Below are 11,752 nucleotides of genomic sequence, written 5' to 3'. Positions count from 1 at the left end.
CAATCAGTAACGGGACAATAGGTTTGGGAAAACAAGTCGTGACAAGTCTCAACATGTTGGGGACAAGTCTCAACATGCTGTGCAGCATAGAGGCCTGTGGGGGCTGCAGTTGTCAATAGTGCAGCCATGTTTAAATGGCATATATCCCCACATTTCCCCCTTTTGTTTAGTTAATGGAATAAGAATCAAGAGGGTTTTCACTGGTCCAACAACTGTCCATTAGGACAAAGTAAAATTTTCTCAACGAGATAAAGTCCAAGATTATCTCAGCTAGTGTCTCCAACCTCAGGGCCTGGCGTCTTAGTGAGTCCTCGTGAGCCCAGCTACACCATAGTTTTGGTTGTTCATGAGGCAAGGCAAAGACCCAGAAAACACATTATTGGATTTGTATCTGGTGACGGTTCATGAACGATTAGAATTCAGCCAACGATCTGCAAAATAATCCATGTTCTCACTATTTCCCATGTTTGGAACTAAATCAATCTGGCTTTCTCCTAATTGTGGGAGTCAGAAATCCAGGTGACTTCCAGGCTTAAATGCATGTGCTGAAGGTGTGGTTGCTCATATAGTTCCTTACTAGCAAAGACATGGGTCAGAGGCAAGCATCTCTTGGAATGCCCTAAATATTAGCCCTGTCATCATAGCAGGTACTAAATTTATCCTACATGCTGGGAAGCACTTCTTCATTCATGAACCATACACATGTGCTACTGCCTGATACATGCTAGGCTGCATGGCTACTAGGCTTTATAATGTTCACACTGACCATTTGATATGCATGCTTAAATGTCCTGGAAGTAAAAAGATGATTCTCTTCAACAGTAATCTCAAGAACAGTTGTCTAGTGTGAGTAACCACAGATATTAGCAAGAAGCAGCCTTGTACATATGCCTATTTTGGAGCAGGTAGGTGGGACCAGGAAGGGCTTACTGAGTCTATTAAGAACCTAGAGAAATGAAAGATGGCACAGATACTGTATTTACGTGTTTGACTGTAACCTCTATTGATGGAAGTCAATAAACCAGATGGTTTTTGGAGCACAAAACCATTTAAAAAATGGGAGTTATGTTAGCTAAGACACTGGAGAAGGTCATCTAGGTTTTGAGAGCCATGTAGAGTTGAACAGCCCTGTCTCAGACACTGCTTTTTGGCACTGGCAGAATTGCTCCAATGCGCAACTGCTTTCTTTCACACTATCACAGACGCTTTTCATTTTTTTTCCCTGCTTCATTATCCCCCAATTCATTCTTCACAATTATTCATCCTTCTCTAGGTAGAGAGCAAGCTAAAATTTTGGGATGATAAGAAATAAATTCAAGCAAGAGCAACAGAAGGGTCTTTCCAACTTGTTTCTTAGTTATACATCTTCAAAATGTATTCTTTTAAATCTGTTTTTTTTAAAGGGCATCTTTTAATGAATCATGAATCTTAAAACTGAGAATAAAGACAGCAAAATATAGTAGTCTGAATATTATTAAACATCCCTAACATTTCATTTAGGATGTAGGATATGAACATGACTGTAGTTTTAATGAGCAATACTAATTCTGTTGCATCTCTTTTAGCAGAAACTCCTAAGTAACTGCAAAAATTCCAAAGACATAGAGACTGAACCCACTATTGAGTATGCATCAATGCTTTTCCAATTTCTTTATTCTTATAGTATCTTGCTTGTACATTTGTTTAAAAGTGTTGGGCACTGGAGTTGCTAACCCTTTCCTTTTGCATTAAATAATGTAGCCCTACGACTCCTAAGCAGTAGGCATTCAAAAAATATTTGTTAAATTGAAAAACCAAATTATTTTGGTGCTCAGATTCCATTCCAAGGGGATCTTTGTATTAACTCTTCAGTTACTATTGGTTTAACCGTATACCAGCCACTTTTAATGTCTCTTTTTATGTTAGGTGCCATCAAGTCGGTTACGACTCCTAACGACTCTACGTACAAAAGAACGCAACACTGCCCGGTCCTGTGCCATCCTCACAATCATTGTTATCTTTAGGCTCATTGTTGCAGCCACTGTGTCAATCCATCTCATTGAGGGTCTTCCTCTTTTTCGCTGACCCTCTACTTCACCAGCCATTATGTCTTTCTCCTGGGACTGATCCCTCCTGATAACATGTCCAAAGTATGTGAGACAAAGTCTCACCATCTTCATTTCTAAGGAGCATTCTGGCTGCACTTCTTCCGAGACAGATGTTTGTTCTTCTGGTAGTCCATGGTATACTCAATATTCTTCACGAACACAGTAACTCAAAGACGTCAATTCTTCTTTGGTCTTTGGTTCTAATGCATTTAGCATCAAGGTGGGTCAGTTTTGAAATGCATGAAGCTCAGCAAACCGGATTTGGAACCTCATTGTTGTGCAGGTTGAGCATTCTATTAGGTGGTGCTTCCTGGATGTACTAGTTTTGTAAACTTTTGCTTTTTTTCCCTTTAATTCTGTGAGATAAGACTTAGCTTTCTTGTGTGATAGTTAGGGAGCCGTGATGGGTTTGTTTTGGTTTTTCTGCATCGCATTTGGAAAACTAGAGGTTCTCCATGTAACCTAATGGAAAGGTACCCGCAATAAATTCTCTATGTAGTTCTTTTTGGTATATTGTCATACCACAGATCAGTGGTGCCAGAATGCTACTTGCCTTATTGGTGGCTTGTATTACCAGATCATATTTCTTAAAATCCATATTACCAAGCAAAAAGGTAAACACACTCAATTAGTAAGCATCCATTCCAATACTGAAAACATATGCCATCAAAACTTTTTAAAAAATACAAATTTGGTAATGAAAGCGTTCTTAAGCCAAATTATTATTCTGTGTATTAGCAACTGTTCTGAGAAATCAACTCTGGTAATGTATGCTGAAGCCTTTCATGCCTCATCTAGCCAAGCCAGATGCCAAGGCAGCAGGCGTCATTGTCATCTCTTTTAATAGTTTATTTAAAAAAAAAAAAAAATCATTTGCCAAAGTATTGTCTTTTAAAAATTCTTTACATCAATCAAAATGCAGTATTAAATAAAAATGTGAAACATTTGCTAGCCATGCCGTATTTCTGTCTCCTCTCTCCTTTAACACACTGTTGTACGTTAAACAAGTATTTTAACTTCGACCAGAGGTGCAGTTTTATCAGTGGTATTCACATTTTAATGGATATTTCTAACACTAACAAACAAAAACTAATGCCATCATTTCTCCAATTCCTGTGAACATTCCCCTACGTCAAGAGGGAATGGGAGATGTGGGGATTGGCATCCAAACAAAATTCACAGCACAGAACATACATCGTCTACTTGGGTTTTTCTCCTGGGAATGGCCAAACCAGTGATTATATATCCCGGATGCATACCTCTACTGTGATAATCAACTAGGCCACATCAGATAACCCTTGTTTTAAAATTCTGGCTTGGCCTCCCCTCAGTGGAGACTTATCCTTAGCATGTCACAGAGATGTGAGGCAATTGCTTAAATTAAAACTGAAATTAACATGACATTTGCCTTGATGTACACGGCAAGCCAAAAAATGGATACTAATATTTACATAACTAGTTAATACCCTATTTTTATATCTTTCTTTACTAAAATGGTACGAAATAAACTTGTTTTGATCTACACAGTCCAATCAATTTTCAGTTGATTTTTACCTATACCTGGTCAATTTGCCCATTAGCAGAGGAGGGCAAAAGGCCAATTGTTGATAAAATTGCATTTGAAACTCTAAATTCATTAAACCTTTGAAAATTTTGTCTTGTAAAATAAATTACATCAAACCCATCAACTGTCTATCAAATACCTCATAGCACTATGCAAAGAGAAAATCTCCTTTTCTTTTCTTTTTTGACGTAACTAATACCTCAAGTAGCCCTGGAGACAAGTGTATTGGAGAAAGAAGTTTTGCAAAGAGTTTCATTGGGAGTACTTCACTGGCTTTTGGCTTTCTTGTGATTACAATCCTCAGAGCATGCTCCAGTATGGCACAAATTTGGTAGGGCCTTAAAATCTCCTCAAAACACATAAATGAATGTTTTAAGTCACAACAATCAAGCTGACAGTCATTCTTCCATGAATCTTAAATGCAGATAACGCCTAGGTTGCTAAAAAAAAAAAAAAAAATAAAGGCAAGAAAGTAGAAAAAATATTTAAACTCCCCTACCTGCTGACCAGTCTTCCACTGACATCTTTGTTGTAAAATCATCCTTTTAACCTACCAGGACATATAAAAGCTACTGGATTATGAACAGATTTAAATTACAATATAAAACTTCATCAGCTGTAAATAGATGAAGAACCTGAGGTGGTTATTCTTCCCTTCTCAGTTCCCCAGAAACGTAAATTTGCAAGCAGCATTTAAAAACCTCTCTCCTCTAACTCACTGAATAGCAGAGCCATCAGTTGTCTTTAATCCTCTTAGAAATAAACATTTCATTTTCCATATTCTTAGAAGGCCCTCTATACTGGTGTATAAATCCAGCATGTAATAGGATAGTTGGAAGCCTATTGAGGAATCTAATTTTATTTTCAAATTACTTTCATCAGGACTTAATATGTACTCTAACATCAAATGTTCTTCTAACTTCAGCTGGTTATATGTTCTACCTTCACCTTCAAACCAGTGAAGTATGTTTCACATCAGAGTCTATTAACCAAAAAAAAAAAAAAAAAAAGGCAAGCTAAATTAGAAAGCAAGCCCTAAGTCAGCAGTTCCCAAACTGTGCAATCACTCCCGGAACGGTTAAAACTGCAAATTCCTAGGCCACACCACCACGCATTCCAATTCAGTAACTGTGGGAATGGGTTCTTATATCTACTTTTTTTTTAAAAGTATCTCAACTGCATCTGGCAGAATATGCCTATAGAACACTTTGAAAACTGCCTGTGAGGGTAAAAAATAAATAAATAAATAACACTCATAATTTAGAAACTCCACCAATATGTACGGCAGTTTTTGATGAACAAAGCTATTTAGTTGAAATTTGTGTGCCTTATCAATCTTGAGAACTATACAGAGACTAAGAAACCCTGCCTTGTTTTCTAGCGTTCTAATTTCTTAGACTACCAGGGATAAATTTAAGAGTTTTAGAATTGCAACATTCAGTATCCCAAAGTTGAACCTTAAGAGTAAACAATTTCTAATTTAACCTTGTGTTTCTTGGAGGAAGTTCGAAGGAAACTGAAGGTCCTTATACACATGTCTTGAATTTAGAAGGCTATATGGTTCCTTGAGAGTCATTTATAGAAAGCAAAACAAACAACCGACAACCTGTACTAAGACCTTTTAACCTAAGAGGAGTCTCAGGACAGGAAACAAGAGATTAATCAGTAATGACAGGTAAATCATTTCCTTTACTTCCGGTGATTCTTGGCAGCAAAAGGTTATGCTTAGTGGGAAAAAATATTAGCCACAAAGTGACTAATCAAGTGACTTATTACAAATAAGAAAGCCCAATATTTGTGGAAATGGGCTTGTAGCAGCTTGCTACGTATTTTCCCCCAAAAGACAATCCCAAGCACGTTGACTTATTGCCATATTGCATCCTTTCCCCAGAGTTAAATTTAACAATTTTCTGGCTAATTTCATTAAATAAGATAGAACCTTAAATTGGCCTAGCTGGGCCTGAATTATTAGGCAAATATATGATGAACTTTCATGCTACCAATACTTGAATCAAAACAAAAGTCGTATTACTTTTAATGCCTTTTCTAAAATAAGGTACTTGGTATCATGATATTGAACCTAAGAATCTAAAACCAAAGAGACTGGAAAAAACAGAGCCAAGATTAGCTACATCAAGAAAATAGTTTTGCCTCAATTATAAGAATCAATCTGTGCACACGAGATGCCTAACACAAAGACTGATACAGACGACGTTCAATTGTTGTTCACCTAATTCATTTCTCTGGTCTTGAATTATCCTCATGACATTTATTCTTAATACTGTATATAAAGTCTAATTGCTATCCTTTTAGGGAAGTCTCCTGAATAAACCAGGTTAAGGTTTTTTTCTTTAAACCTGGAAAACAAAGGTACATTAGCAAATCTGCAAAAACAAAGGTAAGAACAGAAATGATAGAAAAAAATTCATGGCAAAATAAGCTCTCATGCGATTACCACAGATAAGTGAGTCAAATGTCCAGTTATTGATTATTTGATTGCTAGAATTATCTCAAAAAAAAAAAAAAAACCACCCAATCTCCACTTCACTTTAAGATAAAAATAATCATACAGATAAGTGAAACTACTTCATTAAAAGGCTAGCCTTAACATAGAATTGTTTTCTTTTTCACTTCAGAGAGAAAAGGTAAAATAAGACAAAACGGCTCAGCTTAATTTCAAACGTTAATATATTTTCTATTTTATATTGAACATATGCATCTGTAACCCCTCATTTGCAGCAACTATCACATCCTCATAAAAGGGGCAAAATTTGTAAGATGCCTTTTAAAATAAATATTCTTTTTTATAAAATAATAAAACTTCAAATAAATATTCTTTACACTAAACAATATGTTGAAAAAATTAGAAAATAAAGGTTGAATTTTACTGTAACTGTACAATATACATGAAGTCCAAAGGGAAATCAGAGTCTTACAATAAAGGCTTTCTGTAAGGCAAAATACAATCTAAAAACATACTGATTGATTCACATTCTTCCGAATGTACAACATATTAGTATAATATTTTGTGACTGTGCCACGTAGTATGGCACAACTTGTTTTTCACAGTTGCAAATATTATTGTATATACAAAAATATAGCACATTATCTCTGAAGAAAACGATGGAAAAAAAGTCATTTGCTAATTTACAAATTTTGCAAGTACTATTCACAAAAACTTTGCCTAGGAGTGTCTGTGTTGCTTTAGCTTATGCAATATGTGGGTCACACCAAGTTCTGTATCCCATATTTTGAGCTCTATTAGCCGAGTTCTAACAAGCGTATCAGTTAAAATGGCACATGGACAAAAAAGCATTTCACTGCAAACGGCAAAGAATATCCCAACCCTCTATTAACAGTGCCAAGATTATAACTGTTTAGTTGGTTGCATATGTGTATTAAAAAAGAAAAAAGGAACAATCCTTATTACTGTAGTATTCCTGATTAATGATGCTATGTAGGTTTTTCAAAGTTCCTGGGTGGGACAGTGGGAACTTTGCAGCAAACTGTGTTTGAGTTTTTACAACGGCATCCAGGCCTGTTAACACGGTCATAACACCCCTGGCACAATTTAAGGCAACCCTTGGCTGGAAGGTAACACCATAAGCAAGGCAAAAAGAGAGACATGACGCCCATGGCTGACCATCGTGTACAACAGTGAGACTGGCTGCAAGAACATGGGTTGTCAGCACAGTTGTCCTCGTCATCATTAGAACAGTGATAGAAGAGACCTTTCACACAGCACACACAAGTCCCATAGTCAATCACGTTCTGGGCCGAGCAAAGGCACTGCTTGTCGCAGATCCAGTCTGACGGCAGGGGCCTCGGGTAGGTGCACTCCTTACACTTGCACTTACCGCAGTCCTCACACCTGTAGGCATGCAAGCCCAAATCTTCCTTGCTCAGCGGCTTAAGCTCACCCGGCTTGAGCTCTGATTTAGGCTGCACCCGGATTATTCCATCGGCAATAGGCCCCAAGGAAAAAGATGATCCTAACAGTCTCTGTTCAGAGGAATTGCTGCTGGTACTTGTCCTCATACTGCTCCGTGACCCTGAGCTGACTGTGCTGATGGACCTGGTCAGAGGGGCTCTTGCAGAAGACTGGAGCTGCGTGTGCTGGAGCCTGGGAGGCTGGCGGTGCTCGGGCAGACCATGGAGTCGCTCGTGTTTGTGCTGAGCGGAAGGGCGAGGAGCAGGCTTGAGCCCCGGTCTCGGGACCACGGTAGGCCCCTCCGTGTACTCATTGGTGTTTCGGAGGGCTCTGATCTGATCCAGGGACAACACGCGTACCTGCTGGGTGAGAGCATCTCTGGGGTCAGGCTCCCCGCGCTGCCTGCCACCGTCACGGGGTGCCTGTAGCAAGGGCTGTGACCCGCTGCCACTCTGAGCTCTGGCCTCCATCAGGTCTTGGAAGTGTGGTCACTCCAGCAGGCTTAGAACACATCTGAACTCCTGCGGAAACCAAAAGGAAAGAGAACGTTTTACACTCCAAGATGCTTTCATTCCACTCTCCCCCGACCTGAGCTGACTTTTCACTTTCCACTTCCCCTAGAGACACAGGATTTGAAATGGAGTGGGGGCAGGGAGGTATCAGAATAGCCACATGATCAATGCATGCACCAAAGTATAAAAATTATTGCTGGTTACTGACAATTCTTTAATCCTGTGATGTGCAGCTACCCAAAGCTGATCTCTATTTCAGTCACATATATAAAAAACCAAAACTAAATCCATGGCTGTCGAGTTGATTCCGACTCATAGCAATCTTATAGCATAACCTCTTGCTGCCAAGAATCACCAGTAGAAATGCCCCATAGGGCTTCCAAGGCTGTAACCTTTACAGAAGCAGATTGCCACATCTTTCTCCCACGAACGGCAGGTGGGTTCGAATTGCTGACCTTTCGGTTAGCAGCCGAGCGCTTTAACCACTGTGCCACCAGGGCTCCACAACCACATAAATAGAAACCGCTTATTCAAATAAACATAAAATTTGCAAGGTTCAGGTTCAATGGAAAAACTGTCAGAAAGTAATGTTGGAATTTCAGCACAACCCTGACATCAAAATTTTCAAACACGAATGGAATACATTTTCAAAATTGGAAATAGATTGAAATTGGTCACGGTCATTTTTGTCTTAAATGTCAATAAATGCAGTCTTGAAAATTCCTTCGTGGTTCTTACTCCAAGTCTGCTTTTACGTCAAATACTATGATTTATACAGTATTCTACAACCTTTTAAGTCCCGTAGACTGAGTATGACACACAAAAAAAGTATTTTTTCTCCAAGGAATAATTATAAAGTTTACAAGTATGCCATTATCTATAACTACATACAGGCACAAAGGTATGGAATTAAAAATAAATCAGTTCGAATAGCATTAGGTGTCAGGAACACATTAAATCAAACTTACACAACAAGCAACAAGACAGGAACTTATTCTCAACTTCCCAACAACTTGAGAATCAAATATCTTACACCCTGATAGCCTAAGAAAAATACCTTAGATTCTGCAGTTCAACGGTTGCCCTGCTCCCTGTTGTATATATGAATTATGTCAAAATCTTAACCGATTTGCCTGTTTCCCAAAAAACTTACAGTTGAGAACATAAATCAACTGGCAGTAACAGAAAAAAAAAGTGGTTTAAAAAAATTCAAGTGTCACATCTCAAATTTAGCACTCTGACAAATAACCCTCTTAAATTATAATCCTTCTGTAAGTTTCCAAACTATCATCCCTTTCCAAGATTTCATTAAAATAAAAAGGAAAATGGGCAAAAGTGGAACCTAATCCAACCTCTGCTTTTCGGAAAACTGAGAGCCACAGCGAACAAGGCAGGTGACACACGCCTCCCAATTCGGAACAAGGCAGAGCTGGAAACCGGATCTCCTCCTCACCTCCAGCAGAAAGACAAGACAACGTTGCTCTTTGCTTTCATTCCATTTATCGGTTCTATCTGCGCCCCAACGCCGTCCCCAGCAGGTGGGACCCAGCCGGAACCTCGAGGGAGTTTTCTCCCGGCGGACTGACGCCCCCCAGGGGCCAGCCCAACCCCTCCCCACCGTGCACGATCCCGAGACCGACAGAAGGGCGGGGGGCGCGGGCGCCTCCAAAAGGAACGTGTCACGAAACGCAGGAGCATGCTTCCCCCGCTGCCGCCCCCATTACCCCAACTCAGAACCGCCTTCCAGCCCCAAGAGGGAGCCACTCCACTCCCAGGCTGGGGTCACACAGCCCACCGCACGGCGTTTCTGCAAAGGCCCTTCAGCGTCGGACACAAGTTTCCAGCACCGACGCGGCAAGTAAGAAAGCCCTGCCTTAGTCACACAGCCCTGACACCCAGACTTAACCTCGCGCGACTCCACGCTGCAATGACCCAAGTGGACACTGTCTGCAATTTGCACGCGCTTATCTCCTTTTGGGTGCACACAAATTAAACACACACACACACACACACACACACACACACACACACACACACACATTTCTTAAAGTGAAAGAGAAAAATTATTTGAAGAGAGGGCGCTTTCCAAGGCGCCACTGCACCCGCCGGACGCGCAGGACTTAGATCCCTGAGCTGCAAACTTTCAGCGCAGATATGCTTGTCGTGGAAAGCGGCATCTTAGAAGAAAGCAAATAGTTTTTTTTAAAAAGGGATTTCTGTCGATCCTTGGCCTCCCTCTTCCCAGTCTTCCCCGCCCCGCCCCCGCCAGTCAGCGCGTTTCCAGCCTCCCCTCCCCAAAGGGCTTTGAAACCCCCATTAATAATAGTGTGTGATCAGACCATGGATTAGGGGGAAAGGACTTCGGCACTAGGGTGGGGCAAACCCACACAGAAACCGCTTTGTAAAAACACACAAGATACCGAAATTTAAAAATAGCAACAACAACAAAAGTAGATCAGCCCATCAAAGGAAATGTAAAAATAGCCTCTTTTACCACCCATTTTCAGATAATGGAAAATGATCACTACCACTTGATGACTTTCTTCCTGTGCTGGGTCAGCCAAAGCTTCCAAAAATAAAAAAAAGCATGACCCAGGCCGACCACGGAGAACGGAAAAAAGAGAAAGCTGCACTTTCAAACCGCAGAGACACGGCGCCGGGCAGGGAGACGCTCCCACCCGCACAGGGCTCGCCTCCGTCCACACCAGGCAGAGGCGGGGGCTCCCTCCACCCGCGCACCCTGGGCCCGTCGGCGCCCCCGCCTAGGGACAGCCTCGCCTAGGACTTGCCTTCCCAGGAGAGTAACAGGTTACAAATCCGGCGCCTGCAAAGGCGACCTGGAAAACACAAAATGTTTGCCCTCTCCCCGCTCTCAGCGCCCAATTCGCTGCCCTCGCAGGGCCAGGAGTTGACTCCAGGCGACCCGATCGTCGTCCCACCCTCCCCCACCCTCGAGAACGGGTGCGCGGGGTCGCCGGGCTAGGGAGGATGCGGGGACACTGCGCGGGGTGTGCACGGCAGTCCCAGCCGAGGCAGGCCAAGCCCGAACATGGGACGAGGCAGACCCGCAGACAGCTACCCCAGATCCCCGCGGGGAACCTGCGGGGTTATAGAAAGGGAGGCCCGGGGAGAAATGGACCCCACTCTCAGTCCAGCTGCACCTACTCCATGTTGCCCGCGACACGCCGGCCACGGCGCCAGGAGGGGAAGAGCCAAACGCGCCTCACCGTGATCGCGGCTTTGCACCAACTCCTCTCCCTTGGATTCTCTTCTTCCTGCGATGTGCAAATAAATCCAGCCTCGACGCAAACTTTTTATTCTTTCCAAACTCTGTTTCAGTCCAACTTCCGAGCAATAGGCGGATAAACGTAAAGAAAATCCGGAGCCAAGTCCCCAGCCGATGAACACTCCGGTGTTCGGGGCCAGAGGCGACCTCCCTTTTAAAAGCGCACGCGGAGTATCTCCTCTTTTTCTCAATGAACAGGAGGCCAAAGCGCCAATGGCGAGTCTTTTTTCCTGGCAAATGAGCGATTGAGATTAAAAAACGGCCTTACAGAGAACCTAAAGCCAGAGCGCCAAGTCGTGCGGTCTCAGCTGTGCCGGAGTGGAGGCGACGCGGGGGCGCGGGCTGGGCTGGGCTGGGCTGGGCCGGGCGGGC

General features: G+C 42.0%; 1 protein-coding gene across 2 annotated transcripts; it reads right to left on the bottom strand.

Annotated features, from left to right (window-relative positions):
• Positions 1 to 6,199: 6,199 nt before the first annotated feature.
• On the bottom strand, positions 6,200 to 11,648 carry SPRY2 (sprouty RTK signaling antagonist 2). 2 transcript variants are annotated; one of them, XM_023726681.1, is made up of 2 exons: positions 9,548 to 10,094; positions 6,200 to 8,103 (listed from the first exon to the last, which is right to left on the bottom strand). In XM_023726681.1, exon 2 carries the CDS (start codon positions 8,050 to 8,052, stop codon positions 7,105 to 7,107), a length of 948 nt encoding a protein of 315 aa, XP_023582449.1. In that variant the 5' UTR covers positions 8,053 to 8,103; positions 9,548 to 10,094; the 3' UTR covers positions 6,200 to 7,104. The 2 variants fall into 2 exon arrangements, with proteins under 2 accessions (XP_023582449.1, XP_004371461.1); XM_004371404.1 differs by lacking the exon at positions 9,548 to 10,094 and adding an exon at positions 11,322 to 11,648 and having other exon boundaries at positions 6,322 to 8,103.
• Between the last annotated feature and the right edge of the window lie 104 nt (positions 11,649 to 11,752).

Source organism: Trichechus manatus, unplaced genomic scaffold (assembly GCF_000243295.1).
Source record: "Trichechus manatus latirostris isolate Lorelei unplaced genomic scaffold, TriManLat1.0 scaffold00013, whole genome shotgun sequence".
NCBI classification, from domain to species: Eukaryota; Metazoa; Chordata; class Mammalia; order Sirenia; family Trichechidae; genus Trichechus; species Trichechus manatus.
This window is presented reverse-complemented; position numbering and strand designations above follow the sequence as displayed.

Bases quoted from the DNA above. Each gene is read 5' to 3' on its own strand.
- SPRY2 (XM_004371404.1), bottom strand. From the start codon at position 8,052: ATGGAGGCCAGAGCTCAGAGTGGCAGCGGGTCACAGCCCTTGCTACAG.